We start from the raw sequence: 21,790 nt of genomic DNA, 5'->3' as shown, positions 1-21,790 counted from the left end.
GCTGTGCTGCACCCGGGGCGGACCGCCCCACTTTCCTTGGTAGCCACTCGAGCCGCGAGGCTACTCTCCTTACCTGCCTTGCCTGCAGCACAGAGCCGAACGGAAGTCTTCCTGATGTTAGCGCTGACGTCGGGAAGACTTCTGTTCGGCTCTGTGCTACAAGCAGAGCAGGTAGGGAGAAGAAGAGCTGCGCGACTGAGTACATCCAGCCCCGCAGGAACCCCACGACCCTCGGAGGCGTCCACACGGGATCCCCGCGACCCTAGGGGGCATCCCCACGGGATCCCCGTGACCCGAAGGGGGAACCCGCAGGATGTCCGCGGGATTTCCGTCGTCCCCGTTCCTGTGCAGCTCTCTAGTTTATATGGGATGTATTTTACTCGATGCCTCATTATTATACTACCTCTCTTCAATCCCGTCCCAAGAGTCCTCCTCAATGTATACTGTATACTGGTTAGACAACCTTCATTTCATTTCAGATATGGATAATCAATCCTAATGGACCTCAGAAACACCCACCTCCATCCGTTATTATACTAAGCACCTTGGTGTTGTATGTAATATTGACCACATCAATATGTTAATCATATTATTATATTTGATGCATCATCATTGTTATACAAGTGTTGTATTTGTTGTTGTTTGCATCAATAAAAATTGTTTGAACTTAAAGAAAGGGTTGGACAAGTTCCTGGAGGAAAAATCCATAGTCTATTATTGAGAAAGACATGGGGGAAGTCACTGCTTGCCCTACATTGGTTACATGGAATATTGCTACACCTTGGGTTTTGGCCAGGTACTAGTGAGCTGGATTGGCCACCGTGAGAACGGGCTACTGGGATTGATTGACCATTGGGTTGACCCAGTAAGGCTATTCGTATGTTCATATGGATAGAAATTGCATGTATAAAGGGAAGGAATTTAAAGGTAGGGTTATACTACCATCCCAAGAAGCCAGATAAAGAAATGTTTTCAGAGATTAGGAAAGCTGGAGAACTGGGCAACAGTATAATAATGGATGATTTCAATTACCCCAACACAAACTGGTTAAGTGTTACATCAGGGAGTGCTAGGGAGGTAAAATTCCTAGATGTCATGACTGCTTCTTGGAGCAACTGGTCCAGGAAACAACAAGAGGGGGAGCTATTTTAGATTTGGTCCTTAGTGGCATGCAAGCCTTAGTACAGAAGTTAACTGTGTTGGGTCCTCTGGGAAACAGTGATCATAATGTGATCAAATTACAAAAGAAATCTAATGTAGAGGCATTTAGTTTTTGAAAGGGCGTCTATGATAAAATGAGGAAAATGGTTAAAAAGAAGAGAAAGAATAGGAAGAGAAACTTGCAAAAGAGGCAAAAACTCATAACAATTTTTTAGGTACATCAGAAGCAGAAAACCTGTGAGAGAATCCGTGAGATTGCTGGATGATGCAAAAGGGGCGGAGAGACTGAATAAATTCTTTGCTTTAGTCTTTACGAAAGATGTTAAGACATCTACTTGAATTGGAAATGGTTTTGAAGGGTAATGATGCAGAGGAACTGAAAGAAATCTCGATGAATCTGGAAGATGTACTAAGCCAAATTGATAAATTAAAAAGTGATAAATCACCTGGACCGGATGGTATACATCCCAGGGTACTAAAAGAACTCAAAGCATGAAATTGCTGACGTGCTGTTAGTGATCTGTAAACCTGTCGCTAAAATCGTCTGTAGTACCTGAAGATTGGAGGCTGGCCAATGTTATTCCGATTTTTAAAAAGGGTTCCAGGGGAGATTTGGGAAATTAGACTGTTAAGCCTGACTTCGATGCCAGGCAAAATGGTGGAAACAATTATAAAAAATAAAATTGTGGAACACGTAGACAAACATGATTTAATGAGACAGAGTCAGCATGAGTTCAGTCAAGGGAGATCTTGCCTATGGTACTTTGTGTGTCTAAGCTTTTAAGACGAGCCCATAATCAACAAAAACAAAACTATGCTTAGATATCGTGGAATAAAAGACCATATGTTATAAAAGGATACACTCCTATGATTTTAGAGGACATGGCTGTTTTAGCTGCATTGATAAGACATTCTTTTCCTAGTTCATCTGTGTTGATAGTGAGATTTTCATTGATGTATCTGACTGCTTCCCTAAAGAAACAAATACATTTTTTAGTTTTAAGTCATACAAGCTTTATTTTCTTTAAGTATTTTACATTGCAAGGTTTAACAGAAAAGTGATTTTAATAGGAAAACCGGGGGCGTGGCTTAGCGCGCACACAAAATGGTCGTGTGATCGCAGCGCTCCTCTTACCTGGGCAACCGTTGAATAAATAAAGATTTCCTTTTAAACTGTTTTCGGCTGAAAACATCGGAGAGGACAGCGGGAGCATGGCGAGCACCCGACAGAGTAAGAGTGAAACCGGAGGGGCTGTGAAAAGGCAGAAGCAGGATCAAATTACCCCGAGTAAGGTTCCGCTTCCTGCTGATGTATCAGAGGAGTTAAGCACAGCTGAAGTTATGGGGGAACTGAGGCAAATCAAACAAATGCTGACAGAGACTGTGAGTAATATGGCAGAACTGAAGAAAGAAATCCTGAATATACACAGACAAATGGAAGTAGCTAATAAAAGAACAACAGAGTTAGAAGTTAAAATGGAGAGCTTAGAATGTGAAGGAAAAAGATGCAAAAATGACAGTTTGGAAATAATTCAATTAAAAAGTCAGCTGGAAGATTACAAAAACCGTGGAAGAAGAAAGAATATAAAACTTTTTGGAATACAGGAAAATTTGGAAGGGAAAAATGCAATACAGTTTTTAGAAAATTTAATTCCTAGATTATTGCAGTTGGATTTCAAACAGCCTTTGGAAATAGAACGGGCACACAGGATTCCAATAAAGAGTCTGGAAAATCAAGGGAGACCAAGACCATTAATATTCAAGATGTTAAGATACCAGCAAGCAATAGAAATTTTAAATGCTGCCAAAAAAGATAAAAACTTAAACTATAAAGGATCCAAAATATGGTTTTTACCAGACTTTGCTAAAAATACAGCAAATATTAGGAAGAAATTCCTTGATCTGAGATCTCAATTAAAGGAAAAAGGATATAAGTATGGGTTATATTACCCAGCAAAAATGAGGGTATCTTGTGGGGATATATCTTTGTATTTTGTTGATCCGGAAAAACTAAAGACATTTCTTTCAAAATCAGAACCTATGTCATTTTAGCACAATGGGTGTTGAAATGAAGGGATAAACACTAAGACTGGATTGGTGGATATTGAACAAAAAATTAAATATAAAGAACTATGGGACTTTTGTTTGTTGGAAAAAGAAGAATATGCAACAAAGAACAGGAAATAAAAATGAACAAGTGAAAAAGAAAATAAAACAATGTAAAGAAGAAAGTAGAAAGAAGGATAGACTGGAAAGACATTAAAGTGAAGTTATTAGACTGAACTTTTAGGAGACTGAAAGATGGATGGTTGGAATAAAGAATGAACAAGAAGGATTAAAGGACTGGACAAATTAACACAAAAGGAAAAGTGAAGACTGAATAGGAAAATAAATAGATGTGAAGAAGAAGAAAGCAAGACTGATAGACTAAAAGGATATTATAAAAAAAAAAAATGAATGACAATTGGCAGTCAAAAGTCTTTAAGAGTGGATGGATGGAGATAAGAAATAAATATGAAAGTTCAGTTTATTAAATAAGTCAGAAAAGGAGAAAGTAAAGAATGAAAGGGCAATAAGGAAAAGATTGCAGAATGGACTAATGATAGAAAGGACAAGTTATATGATATTTAAATGCAAGTAAAGTAAAGGAAAATGAATAATATAAAAGAAAGATACATAAGAATTTATTGGTAGCTGAAGGAATGTAAAGATTGATGTTGTGATAATATAGTTTTAAAAAGATTGGATTTAATTTGGAGAAGAGGAAATATAAAAAGGGGGAAAAGGAAAAAAAAATTATTTTGAAAATGAAATACAAATGTTTAAATACAAATAGGGGATAAAAACTTATAAAATTTAAGTTTGTTTTTTTTAACAGAAATATATGAAGAGATGGATATTTGTTGTTGGATATTTAAAGGAGGATAGGAGAAGATGGATTAGATAATATAAGATATAGGAAAATGATACTTTTTATTAAATATATGACTATGATAGAATTTTCTTGAATGAAATAAAATGTTGGGGGAATGAATTAGAGATTGGTGAAATGATAAAAATGCATTAATGGAATGTTAGGAAATAAATATGGTTATGTGACTAAAGGTTAAATAATAGATAGAGAAATTAATTACTTTAAAATGGAAAAAAAAAAAAGGTTTTATGATTAGAAGAGAGATATAATTAGATATATTGTGGAGAGGTAGTGAGTTTGTCTCAATAAAGGATAAAGGGGTTATTAATAAATATTGATTGCCTGGGGGGAGGGGGGAAGTTGGGATTACTGTCCAATGTGTGTCCTTAAGCAGTCATTATATTGGGGGGGGGAGGGGTGGGAAGAAGGTGGGTATTAAAGATATTACTAGGATGATTAAGGAAAAGATTAATAAGGGATTGGGTAATTTGGAGGTAAGAATGTGTGCCATGGGGAGAAGTTTTTTAGATCTTAGTTATGGAAGAAGGGAAGAGGAAGATTATGATAAGGAGTATAAAATATATTATGTCTTTTAAGATATTTTCTATTAATGTCAATGGCCTGAATCATGTAATCAAAAGGAAAAAGGTATTATCATTTTTAAAGAAGCAAAACGCGGATGTTTATTGTCTGCAGGAGACCCATCTTAATATAAAGGAATCACAGAAACTAACGGGTGAGTGGGTGAAAGAATGTTTTTTTGCTCCAGCAGAGGGTAAAAAAGCAGGAGTAGCAGTTCTTATAAATAAAAAGTGTATGGCCAATTTTAAGATAGTAAATTCGGACCCACATGGAAGATGGCTACATGTTGATATAAGTATGGGAAATAATGCCCTGACGTTGTTCAATATATATGCCCCTAATTCGAATCAATCAGAATTCTTTAAAAAATTGCAGAGTATGTTGTTACCACTGGCTGCTTCTAATTTAGTGGTGGCTGGAGATTTTAATGCTGTAATGGATCCATTAATGGATAAAAAACCAGGTAAAAGTATAAAATCTTTAGGTTTAGATAATTTGGTTCAATCATGTGATTTGAAGGATATATGGCGTATTCTTCATTTTAATGATCAGGAATTTTCATTTTGTTCACAGGTTCATAAATCATTTTCAAGAATAGATTATATTTTTATTTCATCACATAAGGTGCAGCAAGTGATTAAGGCTTCCATTGATCCCATTATCATTTCGGATCATGCGGGAGTATGGATAGATTTACAATTAGATCAATTAGAAAATAGAAGACCTCTTTGGAGATTTGATAATGCATTGCTTGTGGATGAAAAATTTTTGGAAAATTTTAAAACACAAATTAGTGATTTCTTTCAAATTAATTTAGTGGAAGATACATCTATTGAAAATGTATGGGACGCTTTTAAAGCGACTATGAGAGGTCATATTATATCATATTCGGCTTTTGTTAGGAAACAGATTAAAAAACAGTATATAGAGTTAGAAAAAGAAATTAAAATACTAGAAACTAAATTGGTAAGCAAATGGGAACATGATGCATTACAAGCTCTTTTGAAAGCAAAAGGTAAATATAACGAATTAGCTTCAAAAATGATAAGAAGAGACTTGTTTTCCAAACAGACAATGTATTATGGAAATTCTAATAAGGCGGGAAGATTATTGGCAAATTATCTTAAAGCAAAAAAAAGAAGAACTAACATTAATGGGATAAAAGATGATAATGGTATAATAACCAATCAAACGGATATTTTAAAGCAATTTCTAAAATTTTATAAGGACCTGTATTCTTCCGAGCCTTATTTGGAGAGGCAAAAAGATGGTAAAAATTTTTTAGATTTAATTATTGGACCTAAGGTTCCTGATCATATAAAACGGAGTTTAGATGAACCTATATCATTAAAAGAATTAGAAACAGCGTTGAGATCTCTTAGAGTTGGATCCGCTCCAGGTGGTGATGGTTATACAGTAGAATTTTATAAAACATTTCAAAATGTCCTTTCCCCATATTTACTAAATTTATATCAGACACAACTTATAAAAGGTGATATTAAAGGTACTATGGCTGAATCAATAGTAATTGTTTTGCCTAAGCCAAATAAAGATCCTACTTTGGTTTCAAACTACAGGCCTATATCTTTAATAAATGTGAATAATAAACTTTTGGCGAAAATTTTGGCTTTGAGATTAGCCAAAGCTCTCCCACATATTATAGACACGCATCAGATGGGTTTCGTTGCTAAAAGACATTCCTCTAATAACTCTAGATTATTGTTTCATATGTTAAATTTATAAAAAAAAATGGATGAACCGGCTTTTACAGTTTCCTTGGATGCAGAAAAAGCGTTTGATAGGGTAGAATGGAATTTTATGTATCAGGCTTTAGAATGGTTTGGTATAGGTTCTGGATTTATACAAATGGTAAAAACATTGTATAGCTTCCCGATTGCAAGATTAAATATTAATAATATGATATCTGATGGTTTTCAATTGCAGAGGGGAGTTAGACAAGGTTGTCCTTTATCTCCTTTGTTATTTGATGTTGTATTAGAACCCTTATTGTTAGCAATACAGCAAGCAAGGGGGATACAGGGTATTCCATATTCTGATATGGAATATAAAATTTTGGCTTATGCGGATGATATTTTACTTTATTTGAGGAATCCAGAGTCTACCTTATCTTGTCTATTGGAATTAATTGATATGTTTGGCAAATTTTCAGGTTATAAAATTAATTGGAGTAAGTCTGAACTTATACCTTTAAATGTTCATTGTGTAAAAGGATTATTTGACGCTTTTCCGTTCATATGGAAAGAAGAAGGATTTAAATATCTTGGCATTCAAGTTAAAAATACAATTGAAGATACAGTAAAAGAAAATGAAAAATTTGTATTGAAAAGAGTTACAGAGTTATGTGAGCAATGGAATCCGTTACATCTTTCTTGGTGGGGGAGAGTTCAAACTATTAAAATGATGATCTTGCCTGTAGTTTGCTACCAAATGGGTATGATACCTATTTATTTTCAGGGGTCCTTTTATAAAAAGCTTAAAAGCATTTTAACGAAATTTCTTTGGCTTGGTAAAACGCATAGAATAGCTTTGGTATCTTTGCAAAAATCAATTAAGGAGGGAGGGGTAAATTTTCCAAATTTTTATAGGTACCATCAAGCCTATATTTTACATCAGGGTATGTATTGGATCCTCCCAGAACTGATAGATAATGCACCGGATTGGTTATATTTGGAATGGCGCCTTATGTTTCCCCTAAATTTAGTTCATCTTCCAAGTATCAACATGCCTAGAAGATACAGAGAAAATAAGATATTAATGGATACTTGGAAAACGTTGAGGTTTATTAGTAAATTAACACCTGTCCCAATAAACAAGTCAACTAATCAGTCTTTATGGATAAACTCCAAGATTAAAATTGGCGGAGCTCAAATCCTTTGGAAGGACTGGATTATTGCAGGCATTAGATCTCTGAATGATGTTATTTCGGAAGGTAAACTGCTGGAATTTTCACAATTGCAACATAGATTTGGTCTTAATAAAAAACAAAGTTTTAAATGGTTGCAATTGAAGCAGCTTAACAATAATTGGGAAATATGCAATGATACTCTGTGAATAACTCAAATTAGTATACAGTGGTGCCTCACACAACGAACTTAATTGGTTCCAGGAGCAAGTTTGTTATGTGAAACGTTCGTTATGTGAAACGCGTTTTCCCATAGGAATACATGTAAAAAAAAATAATTCGTTCTGCAGCATAAAATATGCTAAGATGACATAAAAAAGATAAATTTTTTGTTATTATTTTTATTTAGATACATCTAAAAACATACATCTCCCTGTCCTTTTACTTCCACTATCTTCCTATCCCATCTCTATTCCCTTTTGTCCCTCTCCCCATGATCAATCATCTCACCACCTCTCTCTGCCCTCACCCTCAGGATTCAAGATTGCTTCCACTCTTTTTCCTGTTGTTCTCTCTGCCTGTCACCCTCTCTGCCTGTCACCCTATGATTTAGCATCCCTTCTGCCCTTGTCCAATATTTCCCCTTCTCTCCCTCCCTCTCATCCCCTGCTCCAACATGTGCTTTCAGCGGCCTTCTCCCCCCTTAAGCGTCTTTTCTTCTCCACTCCACCTTTCCTCCCTCCCTGCCTCCACCTTTGTGGCGCTTTTGCACCCGACCGACAACAGAACAGGCCCGGTCGGACAAATCTCCCTGTCCTGTAGCCGCGAATCTAAATTACCTTCTTACAGCAGCTGGATTATTGAAGCTGCTGTAAGAGGTAATTTAGATTCGCGGCTACAGGGCAGGGAGGTTTGTCGGCCGGGCCTGTTGTCGGTCGATCGGGGGACCTGACCAGCTGTGCACATTCTTCGGGGCGGACCGCCCCCTCCCCCCTCTTTCGTTCGCCATTGCCTTCTTCCTACCTGCCCTGCCGCAGCCGCACACAGCCGAACGGAAGTCTTCCTGATGTCAGCGCTGACGTCGGAGGAAGGGAGGGCTTTGCTTAAGCCCTCCCTCCGACGTCAGCGCTGACATCGGGAAGATTTCCGTTCGGCTGTGTGCTGCGACAGGGCAGGTAAGGAGAAGGAGACTACCCTCGCGGCTCGACCAACCCCGCTGCGATCCAACCCCGCAGGAACCCCGGACTTCGTTGTGTGAAACGAAGTCCGTTGTACGAATCAAGACATAAAGTTCGTTGTGCGCAGCGTTCGCTGTGCGAGGCGTTCGCTGTGCGAGGCACCACTGTACTACTATGTTTCACAGATATTGTAACTATATATTCTTATCTTTACATACTTATATATTAAATATTTTTTGGTGATGTGCTCAGACCTGTAACCCAATAAATAGTGTAGTCACTGCATTGAGTTTAACATGGGGACCATCATTGCAATCACCTGTCCCCGGCCCTCCCTAATAGAATTAAACTTATTCAGATACTATAACAGTACTTATCTGAATGGAGTGGTATTTGCTGTAGCCAGCAACAGATATAGATTTTCAGTGTCCCTCCCCGACGAAGAATACGAAACTCGAGTCGGGGGGACGAGAAATGAAGATCATTTAAATAACCACCATTGGATTTTAAGCATCACTTCATTTGATTTGAACACAGTCACCATTGAGATTTAACCAGCTCCAGTTTAACAGCAAATACCACTCCATTCAGATAAAGCACAGTTACTTACCGTAACAGTTGTTATCCGGGGACAGCAGGCAGATATTCCCACACATGGGTGACGTCACCGACGGAGCCCCGCAGCGGACAGCCTCGAAAGCAAACTTGCTTGAAGATCTCGAACTTTCGAGTGCTGCACCGCGCCTGCGCGCGTGCCTTCCCGCCCGAACTAGGGGGCGCATCTCCTGAGAGGATCCTCAGTTCAGATACCTAGCCAAGAAGCCAACCAGGGGAGGTGGGAGGGTTGTGGGAATATCTGCCTGCTGTCCCCGGATAACAACTGTTACGGTAAGTAACTGTGCTTTATCCCAGGACAAGCAGGCAGCATATTCCCACACATGGGTGACCTCCAAGCTAAGTAAAAGGGGATGGAGGGAGTTGGCAATTTACGAAAAAAGATTTTGCAAAACAGATTGGCCAAATTGGCCATCCCTCCTGGATAAAGTATCCAGACAATAATGAGAGGTGAAAGTATGAACCGAGGACCAAGTGGCAGCCTTGCAGATTTCCTCAATAGGAGTTGATCGGAGGAAAGCTACAGATGCCGCCATGGCTCTAACTTTATGGCCCGTCACTCGACCTTGAAGAGGAAGACCAGCCTGAACATAACAAAAAGAAATACACGCAGCCATCCAGTTGGAGATGGTACGCTTCGATATAGGACGACCCAACCTGTTTGGATCAAAGGATATGAAAAGTTGAGGAGATGTTCTGTGAAGTTGAGTGCGTTGCAGGTAGAAAGCCAAAGCACGTTTACAGTCCAAGGTATGAAGAGCCGCCTCTCCTGGGTGAGAATGAGGCTTTGGAAAAAATACAGGTAGAACAATAGACTGATTGATGTGAAATTCTGAAACGACTTTAGGCAAGAATTTAGGATGAGTACGTAGAACAACCTTGTCATGGTGAAAAACTGTGAAAGGTGGATCAGCTACTAGCGCTTGTAACTCACTGACACGACGAGCAGAAGTGAGAGCGATGAGGAACACAGCTTTCCAAGTGAGATACTTAAGATGAGCTTTGTCAAGTGGTTCAAAAGGAGGTTTCATAAGTTGAGCTAAAACAACGTTGAGATCCCAAACCACAGGAGGTGGTTTACGAGGAGGATGGATATTGAGAAGGCCTTTCATAAAACGAGAAATCATAGGATGTGCAGAAAGGGATATTCCATCCAAAGGCTGATGAAAAGCAGCAATAGCACTAAGGTGGACTCGGATAGATGTAGTCTGAAGTCCAGATTGTGATAAATGAAGTAAATAGTCCAGAACTGATGTCAATGAAGCAGCTCTGGGTGGTAGATTATGTGTAGAACACCAAGCAGAGAATCTTGTCCACTTTTGACCATAACATTGTCTAGTGGATGGTTTTCTGGAAGCAAGTAAAATCTCTTGAACAGACGGAGAGAATTGAGAAAAGTCTGTTAAAGAGAAAGGTACCAAGCTGTCAAATGTAGAGACTGTAGATTGGGATGAAGCAAAGCTCCTTGATTCTGCGTGAGAAGAGAAGGAAAAATTGGTAGAAGTAGAGGCTCCCTGGTGCTGAGTTGAAGTAGAAGGGAGAACCAAGGTTGCCTGGGCCACCGAGGAGCTATCAGAATCATGGTGGCATGGTCTGATTTCAACTTGACCAGAGTCTTGAGAATTAGAGGAAACGGAGGAAAAGCATAAAGGAACTGATTCCTCCAGTCCAGGAGAAACGCATCCGCTTCGAGACGTTGAGGAGTGTAGATGCGGGAGCAAAATTGAGGCAGTTTGAAGTTGAGAGGTGACGCAAACAGGTCTATCTGCGGAGTACCCCAACGGGCAAAGATTTGGCGAAGAGTAGGAGAATTGAGTGTCCATTCGTGAGGTTGTAGAAGACGACTCAATTTGTCCGCCAAATAGTTGTGTTGACCTTGAATGTAAACTGCTCTGAGGAAGATGTTGCGGGGAATCGCCCACTGCCACAATTTCAGAGCCTCTTGACAAAGGGAATGAGATCCTGTCCCTCCCTGTTTGTTTACATAATACATGGCTACTTGATTGTCCGTACGTACTAGAATCACCATGTCGTGAAGTAGATGTTGAAAAGCTTTGAGAGCATAGAATATCGCTCTGAGTTCCAACAGATTTATAGAACACCTCCGGTCTGCTTGGGTCCAGAGCCCCTGAGTGCAAAGACCGTCCACATGGGCTCCCCATGCGTACATTGACGAGTCGGTTGTGAGGACCTTTTGATGAGGAAAAGGGTAAAACAGTAAACCTTTTGAAAGATTCAAAGAGAGCATCCACCAACGGAGAGACTTCTTTAAAGAAGGAGTGATGGAAATCAGTCGAGTTGGTGGATCCACTGATTGTTGCCATTGCGATGCCAGTGTCCATTGAGGAATGCGAAGATGAAGCCTGGCAAAAGGAACTACATGAACTGTAGAGGCCATGTGACCGAGTAGAATCATCATTTTTCTTGCTGGAACAGTGGGAAGTTGGAAAAATTGTTGAGAAATTTGAATGAGTGCATCCTGACGTGGTTGTGGAAGGTATGCTCTCAGATTGATAGTGTCCAGAGTTGCTCCTATGAACTGGAGAGACTGAGAAGGAGTCAGCTGAGATTTGGGAAAATTGATGTGAAATCCCAGACTTTGTAGAAAAAGAATAGTCTGTTGGGTCGCTACAATAACCCCTGTAAGAGAGGGAGCTTTGATGAGCCAGTCGTCTAGGTATGGAAATACTTGGAGACCCTGGTTGCGAAGAGCTGCAGCTACCACCACAAGGCATTTTGTGAAAACCCTGGGGGAAGAAGCCAGTCCGAAGGGGAGAACTCTGTATTGAAGATGAAGATTTCCCACTTGGAATCTGAGGTACTTGCGAAATGTTGGATGAATAGGGATATGAGTATAGGCCTCTTTGAGATCGAGGGAGCACATCCAATCCCCTTGATCCATCAAAGAATACAGAGTTGGCAGAGTGAGCATTCGAAATTTCTCTTTGACTAGAAATTTGTTGAGAGCTCTGAGATCCAAAATCGGTCGCAAATCCCCCGTCTTTTTGGGAACTAGAAAATAACGGGAGTAGAATCCCGAGTTCCTTTGAGATAGAGGGACTTCCTCTACTGCTCGAAGAGAAAGAAGAGCTCGAGCTTCTTGGAGAAGAAGAGGAAGATGCGACTGGTTTGAAAGACACTCTCTTGGATGGCGATCTGGAGGCACCTGAAGGAGTCGAAGAGAGTATCCCTCTCGTATGATGGTAAGGACCCAGAGATCTGATGTTATGAGCTCCCATTGGTGATAAAATGTGGACAGGCGACCCCCTATGGGGAGGGGAGAATTTGGAAATAGAGAAATTTGAATGCTCAAGTTGAGATTGTCAAAAAGACTGAGCAGGCTTAGTGTTAGCAGGAGTCTGAGATTTTTGTTGTCGTTGTTGAGGAGGAGGACGACGAGCAGGAGGTCTAGAAAAAGCAGGAGTTGTTTTCAGTGGATAGCGACGTGGAGTTTGTTTGAAACCTCTAGTTGGTGTAGGTTTAGGTTTTGGACGGATGAGGGAAGCAAAAGAGCGCTCATGTTCTGAAAGACGCTTTGTAGCTGCCTCAATAGAGTCATCGAATAATTCATTCCCTTGACAAGGAAGATTAGCCAATCTATCCTGAAGGTTAGGATCCATGTCCACTATCCTCAACCATGCTAATCTACGCATGGCTACTGCAAATGCTGAGACTCTAGACGAGAGTTCAAAGGCATCATAGGAGGCTTGTAGCATGAAAAGTCTCAATTGAGAAAGAGTCTTAAGGATATTTTTAAATTCTGAAAGACGATTGGTAGAGATGTCCGGGTAAAAGGAAGACAAAATCTTTAAAAAGTGATTAAAATAGGACGTAAAAATGTAATTATAATTCAAAACTCTGTTTGCCATCATAGAATTTTGGTATAAACGTCGCCCAAATTTATCCATGGTGCGGCCTTCCCTACCAGGAGGGACTGAAGCATAAATTTTGGAGGGATGTGCTTTCTTCAATGATGACTCTACTACCAGAGATTGATGAGAGAGTTGAGACTTTTCATAACCTTTAGATGGAACCGTCCTGTAACGAGATTCCAATTTAGATGGGATGGCAGTGATAGAATAAGGAGTCTCCATATTGCGAGTGAAGGTCTGCTGGAGAACAGGAGTCATAGGCAATCTGAGTGACTCTTTAGGAGGATGGGGAAGCTCCATGTCCGCCAAGTACTCAGGAGTATATTTAGAGTCTGAATGAAGGTCCAGCTTGAGGGCCTGGCCCATATCAAAGATAAATTTGGCAAAAGAAACTGATTTTGGGTCAGATGATTCTTCAGGAGAGCCACTGCGAGATTTGTGTTGTACTGAGTAGGATGGAGAATCCTCTCTAGAGTATGTGGAAATGTCTGATTCCATACGCACAGTGGGAGAAGAAGCTGTACTGTGAAGTGGAGTAATAGAATGTTTCCTCTTCAGACCCCTGGATGGAGAAGTACCCGGTGTACGAGGCACAGACTGAGTCGAGGTATGTGGAGAACTGTCCCGACGGACTGGCTTCGATGGGGTTCTGGATCGAGAAGGGCTTCGAGTGGAGGCTCGATGTCGAGAACCCTGCTTCGTCTTCGAAGAACGAGACAAAGAAGCCTCGGTATCCAACGTCGAAGATTCCCTCCGAAGCTTGGAGGCCCCATGTCTCGAATGTTTCGACCGATGCTTCGGAGGAGGTGAGCCCGGAGACGACTCCGATGAAGAAATGTTTTTCGGTGTCCGGGATCGGCTTCGAGAGACTGGAAGCTCCGGTTGAGTCACAGGCTGGTCAACTCGAGGCAAGGTCGAGGACGGGACCAGTTGAGCCACTAAAGAAGTAATTTGAGTGGTGAGGATAGATTTTAACATGTCCTCCAGCATCGGCACCGAGACAGAAGGTTCTGACCTCGTATGTGCAGCAGTACGCTCCGAAGAGGGCGACCTCGAAGGTGAGTATTCCCTTATCTTGGAGGTACGCTTTGAAAGTGGTCGCGCCGAGGACTCTGGTGGCTTCTTGGATACGGCACCTGAAAGAGAACTCGGAGACTTACCCCCCGTAGAAGGCTTCGTGGAAGACGTCGTCTTCGAAGTCAACGAAGGAGAAGAGGTCGAGGCCTTCGAGACCGAAACTCCAGCCGGAGTCTGGGTCGAGGCCTTCGAGACCACAGGCGTCGAAGTCGTCGGAGTCGAGGCCTTCGAGACCGGTGCAGCCGCCACGGTCGAGGCCGGCTCCGAAGATTGCTCCATACCAAAAAGTTGGAAAAATTGAGCACAACGCCGCCGAAAAGCTCGTGGAGTGAGGGTAAAGCAGCGATGACAATCTTCTGGGGAATGAGAGGAACCCAGGCACTGTAAACAACGGCAGTGGGGATCGGTGACCGAAATCACCCGATTACACTGTCGACAGCGTTTAAACCCGGTAAGAGGCCGGGACATGGAAAAAATAAAGTCCGTGTCGAACGAAGGAGCCTAGGCCTAGGCCCAAAGCTCGACGGCCGAACTGAAAGGAAAAAAGAATAACTTTTTTTTTTTTTATAAGTAAAAAGAAAATAAGAAGAATAAATGAACACAGCGACCGACTTAAAATTAAAGAAACAGCCGCGGTGATGAGAAGGCAATGCTGCAGAGAAAGAAAACGTGTCTTCTTGTCTCCGCGGAAATAAACGAACTGAGGATCCTCTCAGGAGATGCGCCCCCTAGTTCGGGCGGGAAGGCACGCGCGCAGGCGCGGTGCAGCACTCGAAAGTTCGAGATCTTCAAGCAAGTTTGCTTTCGAGGCTGTCCGCTGCGGGGCTCCGTCGGTGACGTCACCCATGTGTGGGAATATGCTGCCTGCTTGTCCTGGGATAAGTACTGTTATAGTATCTGAATAAGTTTAATTCTATTAGGGAGGGCCGGGGACAGGTGATTGCAATGATGGTCCCCATGTTAAACTCAATGCAGTGACTACACTATTTATTGGGTTACAGGTCTGAGCACATCACCAAAAAATATTTAATATATAAGTATGTAAAGATAAGAATATATAGTTACAATATCTGTGAAACACAGTAGTATGCAATTGAAGCAGGCCATTCAGGTTGGGTTCCCTGAATGGAAAACATTGAATAATCAATATAGTTTAGAGTTCTTATGCTTCCAAGCAGACTTCCTAGGGCATCAAGCCGCATTGTGGTATAAATTAATATCTGGATATTTGAATAAAAAACCAAAAAAATGGTCTAAGAGACATTTGGAGCATTGAGATTAAGCATCAAATTACTGCATCTCAATGGCCACTAATTTGGTCTTGGAGAATGAGATGTACAGTGTCAGCATCTATGAGACAAACTTGGTTCTTTTTATTACATAGAGCTTTTTGGACCCCCTACACGTTTGCAAAAATTAGATAGTTCTAAGTCCAATAAATGCTGGCACTGTAATCTGGAACCTGGGACGTTGGATAATTTATTGTATCATTGTCCCTACATTAAAAGTTTTTGGAATGCAATTTGGCCACAAATTAATAAATTGATGGAAAATCATGTAGCAATATCATATGATACAGTGTTATTTGGAATGATGATGAGAAAAAAAAGTCAAATTTCACCAGAAAATAACAAGCTTTTACTAGTCATGACAGGGGTTGCCATTCAGCATATAACCAATAACTGGAAGAATCATAGTAACCTTAATTATACATTTTGGTGGAATACAATTTGTCATATATTCAAAATGGAAAGAGTAATAGCAATACAAAGAGGGACATATCCTAAATTTATAAAAATGTGGGGGCCATTGACAAAGTATTGTACTGAATGAATAGTAGGATTTATCTTCTTCTTTTTCTTGTCTTCTTTATGGCACACATGGAGGGGGGTAATGAAAATAATTTTACATAACATGTTATAATATGGTATACAATATGTATAAGGTGATTGGAAAGTACTTGAAGGGTGGGGGTTGGGAGAGGGGATAAAAAAAATTTGTTCAGAATATTATGTAATAGATATAAAAGTGATATTGTGTATTCATTAGTTGTAACTCAATATTTTGTACACTTCATGTAAAATATGAAAATGAATAAAGAATTATAAAAAAAAAAAAGATAGCAAAAACCCAAAAGGTTCAAAGCAGCAGCTTTAATTTTTTTCTATCAAATACACTATAATGTTTAAAAACAGAGCTCACTTGCAAGCAAGACGATATCCACTAATAACTGATGTGGGATGAATTTTCTGTTTCACTAGTTCATCGGCATTCTTCAGCAGCTCTGCAGCAATAATAACCTATACAAAAAACAAATTAGAATTTAGAAATGTATAGGTTTCCTCAGCTCATCTCTAAATTCAACTAGAAAGTTGCAGAGGAACAGAAATTTCACCCAGACCTGGCCAATGCCCACTGGAATTTAACTCTTACTCACCTATACCCAATAAGATCCATTCCATTCCTACCCTAAGGGGTTACATTCCATGGACATTTGAACAGCAGACCAGTTACAGGCATTGACTAGAACTACCTTCAAACCTGAGCAGAAACTGTGCCCTAGATGCAGGCAAGCTACAAGGGTCATTTCATAATCATTTCATAAATAATGCACACTTTAAAAAAAAAAAAAATGTACATGTTTTATTTTTTTCAAGTATTTCTTTACAATCCTTCAATATAGTCTCCCTGCTTTGCAATGACCAAGTCCCAATGTCCGAGAAGCTTCATTATTCCATCCAAAACACTGTTTTAGTTCAGTTGCCGAATGGCTCAGGTATCAGCAGAAGAAAGCTCTTCCAGAAATGCAAAACGATGACCACGCATAGGTTGTTTTAACTTTGGAAAAAGGTCGAAGTCTGGTGGACTCATGGTGGAGCATGAGGTAACACCTCCCAGCCGTATTCATGTTGTTTTTCAATGACATTCCCTATGTGCGGGTGAGCGTTATCGTGAAGAATGAGTGGCCAAGCCAAGAGCAACTGTGGTGGGGTTTTGTGCATTTTTCTGCGCATATTTTGCAAACAATCATGATAATACACTGCTGTGACACTTTTGCCACATGAAACTTTGTCTGTGATGATGATGCCTTCATGATCTTAAGCAAAAATCACCATTTGTTTGACTTTTGATTGAGCTCATCAAAATTATTTTGGTCGTGGGGAAAATGGAGTTCTCCACTTGTCATTGACAAACTACACGAGGGAGGTGTTACCTCATGCTCTCTACTGTCCAGACACGAGTCCACCAGACTTTGACCTTTTTCCAAAGTTGAAACAACCTATGCATGGACATCGTTTTGCATCTCTGGAAGATCGTTTTTCCGCCAGTACCCGAACCATTTAGCAACTGAACAAAACGGTGTCTTGGATGGAATAATGAAGCTTCTCAGACATTGGGACTCGGTCATTGCAAAGCAGGGAGACTATATTGAAGGATTGTAAATAAATACTTGGGAAAAGAATAAAACATGTAAACAAAAAACAAATATAAAAAATAGTGTGCATTATTTATGAAATGACCCTCGTATGATTAAAAAAGAACAGTTGACTGAAAAACTACCTGACCCATCAGATGAAGACGGAGACACACAGGACTCAGACAAGGCCAATTTCAGCTTCGTACAACTTGTACTGTCACCACTTAAGTTCCAAATAGTTAGTAAAAAAGAATCAAAAGGCTATGCAATAGGTGAAGGTCATGAAGCTATTGCAAGCTACATTGCCAAATTCATGTCCTAAATGCATCGATTATGTGTGGCAGTGGCCAAAAAAGCAAACATGATGCTAGGAATTATTACATAAGGGATGGTAAACAAGACTAAGAATGTTATAATGCCTCTATCACTCAATGGTGCGACCTCACCTTAAGCATTACATTCAGTTCTGGTCTCCTTATCTCAAAAAAAGATATAGCGGCACTAGAAAAGATTCAAAGAAGCAAAAAAGACAAGATAGTGACTAAGAAGCAGTGTGAGCATGAGCTCTCATGTTGGCATTGCGATATTTCTTTGTTTGTACGCTTTGTTTCCTTACTTTTTTGAATGCCTAAAAGGAGAGGTAGACAGTGGACTTTCCCCTCACCCCTGCCGGATAATCAACGTTGCGGCAAACTGTGATAACAGCTTTCACAGTTCCCTTGATGTCGGGCGCATCTGCTGCCGACATCAAGGGAACTGTCCAGGGGCAACTCAGCTTGGAGGGCGAGGTATTGCTCAGCCTATCACGACCCGACTCCCCTCCCAGGAGGTCTGTTAATGAATGCCCATCATTTTGAGGGGCCTCGGGGACAGCCAAATGAGACGGAGAAACCACTGCATGTAACCCTGGAAGGGGAAGGCTTCCGGGTCATCTCAATTAGGAGAAGGTGCACTGGGAGTGAGTGGCGGGAAATTCGGAGGTGGCACGATCCAGAGCGGAGAGCCGCAGACTGAGCAAAATTCTTGCTCTTTAAGTCTTCAGTGTTCTGTGTCCAATTTTTACATATCAGAACGGAAAGCTCTTCTCTTACTGCCTAAGAGAGGAATTGTCATCCTGTGGAATTTCTCCTGAACGTGTATCCAGGTAAATAGCAACCCCTGGATATAACTTATTTTGGATTCGAACAACATAGTTGGTTTGATCTCTTCCAGAATCGATTTGTTAGCTCTTCTAGCAGTCTATGGCAGTGTTCTTCAACCTTTTTACACCTATGGACCGGCGGAAATAAAATAATTATTTTGTGGACCGGCAAACTACTAAGACTGAAATTTTTTTTAAAAACCATCGCCGCCCCGTCCCCGCAAGCTCGGTCCCACAAACCATCTGATCCCATCCGCACAAGCCTCAAATAGTTATGATTTTATATTGAACATATTTTATTAAAGTATAAAAAGAAGCAATATTCTATACAATTGTCATTTTATAAATACAAATAATACAGGGCAAAGATTAAGAAAACCCGTCTCCCCTCCCCTTCACATATATCCTCTCTACTATCAAGAAAACTGAATAAGCCAAATTATTACAGAATGCTACACAAATATCATGTAACAAAATACCACAGTCACACATGACAGGAATGGTGTTAGGGGAGTGGAACTAGGGCAACTGCCCCCTGGTCAGAGAGAGCCCTAAGCCAGCTGGAAGCTAAAGAAGCACTGCCTGGGCTTTGCACTCCCCAGTTATGTCTAGCAAGATACATATTTCAAATCTGATATATTTGAATCACAAGATAGAAATAAAATTATTTTTTTCTACCTTTTGTCGTCTCTGGTTTCTGCTTTCATTGCCTTTTCACTCTCTTCCATCCAGCGTCTGCCCTAAGAACATAAGAATTGACACTGCTGGGTCAGACCAGTGGTCCATCATGCCCAGCAGTCCGCTCACGCGGCGGCCCTCTGGTCTAAGACCAACACCCTAACTGAGACTAGCCCTACCGGCACACGTTCTTGTTCAGCAGGAACTTGTGTAACTTTGTCTTGAATCATTGGAGGGTGTTTTCCCCTATAACAGCCTCTAGAAGAGCGTTCCAGCTTTCTACCACTCTCTGGGTGAAGAAGAACTTCCTTACGTTTGTACGGAATCTATCTCTTTTTAACTTTAGAGAGCGCCCTCTCGTTCTCCCTACCTTGGAGAGGGTGAATAACCTGTCTTTATCTACCAAGTCTATTCCCTTCAGTATCTTGAATGTTTCGATCATGTCCCCTCTTAATCTCCTCTGTTCGAGGGAGAAGAGGCCCAGTTTCTCTAATCTTTCGCTGTACGGCAGCTCCTCCAACCCCTTAGTCGCTCTTCTCTGGACCCTTTCGAGAAGTACCGTGTCCTTCTTCATGTACGGTGACCAGTGCTGGACGTAGTACTCCAGGTGAGGGTGTACCATGGCCCGGTACAGTGGCATGATAACCTTCTCTGTCTCTTCAGTCCAGCATCTGCCCCTTCCATTCACTGTCTGTCTTTCCCTGCCATCTCTCCTCCTGCCCCCCCCCCCAATTTGGTCTGGCATCCATCATCTTCCTTCTGTTCCCCTTGTGGTCTGGCATCTCTGTCCTTCCCTCCCCCCTGTGGTTTTTAGCATCTCTCTCTTCTCATTTCCTCCACTCGGATCTGATATCGTTCTCTGCTTTCTCTTCCCTTTTCTTCTCTGGTCTTCCTTCTCTATTTTCTGCCTCCGTCTAAATTAAATTCTTTCTTACTATTTAGTCCTGTTTCCCTCTTTTCACTGTGTCTACCCACAGTTTGTCACCCCTTTCCCTCACCCCTCCATTATCTTACTATTTTCTTCCCCCTTTATTTATCTCCTCCTTCCATCCAATATATGTTCTTTCCCCACTTCCATTCAGCATCTGCTCTCCCCTCTCAACTGACATCCATCTGCCTTCTGCTCTCTCTCCCTTCTTCTCACTTCCATCATCTGTCCCCTTCTCTCTCTCATCTCCTCCATTCCATCATCTGCCCCTTCTCTCTCTTCTCCCCCCCCAACTTCCATCATCTACCCCCATCCCCTCACCTTTGCGGGTCACTTTCTTTCCCCTGAGGGTGGCTCATTTCAGAGGGGAAGCTTTGGCCGAGCAGAACTGCTTGCAAGGAACAGTGGAACTTACTTGATGTCATGCTGGGGCCCATTGCCGTTTGAAGAAAAAAAAAAAAAAAGAAGGGACCTGCAAAGGTGAGAGGAAGGGAGACCTCCAGGAAGCTGCTCTTTGCCCTCCTTCAGCGGCCCAAGAGTCTTTAGGCAAGCAGCAGCTCTGTGTGCTTTTAACTTCGGCACAGAGCTGCCCCTAAGCAATAGTTTAGCGCGGTTTCATGAGGCAGCCTCAGGGCCTTTGCTAGGCCGGCCCGCTTCGATGATGCGATGTGGGCCGGCCTAGCAAAGGCCCCGAGGCTGCCTCATGAAACCGTGCTAAACTACTGCTTAGGGGCAGCTCTGTGCCGAAGTTAAAAGCACACAGAGCTGCCGCTGCTGGTTTGGAGGTGTGGAGACAAGGCAGGAGGCATACGCGGTGAAAGGCAGGAGTCCCGGCACAGCGACGGCAACAGGAAGTTGCAAGTCAGCTGACGCCGGCACCTTTCCTCGTGGTGCGGACCGGCAAGATTTTTTTGCGGACCATCACCGGTCCGCAGACCGGCGGTTGAAGAACTGTGGTCTATGGCATGCATAAAAACCTTCTCCAGAGTCAAATCTCAAATGAATCAATATTCTTTCCATCTTGTTTCCGTAGTGTCCAGTTTTCACATCTGTAATTGACTACTGAGAAAATGAGTGTGTGGATAAGTCTGATTTTCATTTGGAGTGGAGAGTTATTTCATTGTCTTTGTCAAGAGCCTTCACTGAAGAGCGACAAAGTGCTATTCTGCAAATTATTTCTTCCCCGCTAGTTGCTTCTTTGTTTACTAAAAAACTCAGGAGAAAGAACAGAAGTTATAAAGGATTTCAATCACCTTCAAGCTCAAAATCTTCATTTTCCGTGTTCATGATCTTCGGCTTGTTTATGCTCAGTTCTAATACCATATTATGATTTTCGGCTTTGACTTCTCAGTAGATACAGCAT

General features: G+C 41.3%; 1 protein-coding gene across 1 annotated transcript in view; it reads right to left on the bottom strand.

Annotated features, from left to right (window-relative positions):
- TCP1 (t-complex 1) overlaps positions 1-21,790 on the bottom strand; it is a 176,731-nt gene that overhangs the window by 90,972 nt on the left and 63,969 nt on the right. Inside the window, exons 4-5 of the mRNA XM_033939260.1 lie at positions 16,465-16,562; positions 2,023-2,133 (exon numbers count right to left, since the gene is read on the bottom strand). Coding sequence (XP_033795151.1) covers positions 2,023-2,133; positions 16,465-16,562 — 209 coding nt within the window. The remainder of the gene's footprint in view (positions 1-2,022; positions 2,134-16,464; positions 16,563-21,790) is intronic.

The sequence above is a fragment of the Geotrypetes seraphini genome, chromosome 3 (genome assembly GCF_902459505.1).
Source record: "Geotrypetes seraphini chromosome 3, aGeoSer1.1, whole genome shotgun sequence".
Taxonomy (NCBI): domain Eukaryota; kingdom Metazoa; phylum Chordata; class Amphibia; order Gymnophiona; family Dermophiidae; genus Geotrypetes; species Geotrypetes seraphini.
This window is presented reverse-complemented; position numbering and strand designations above follow the sequence as displayed.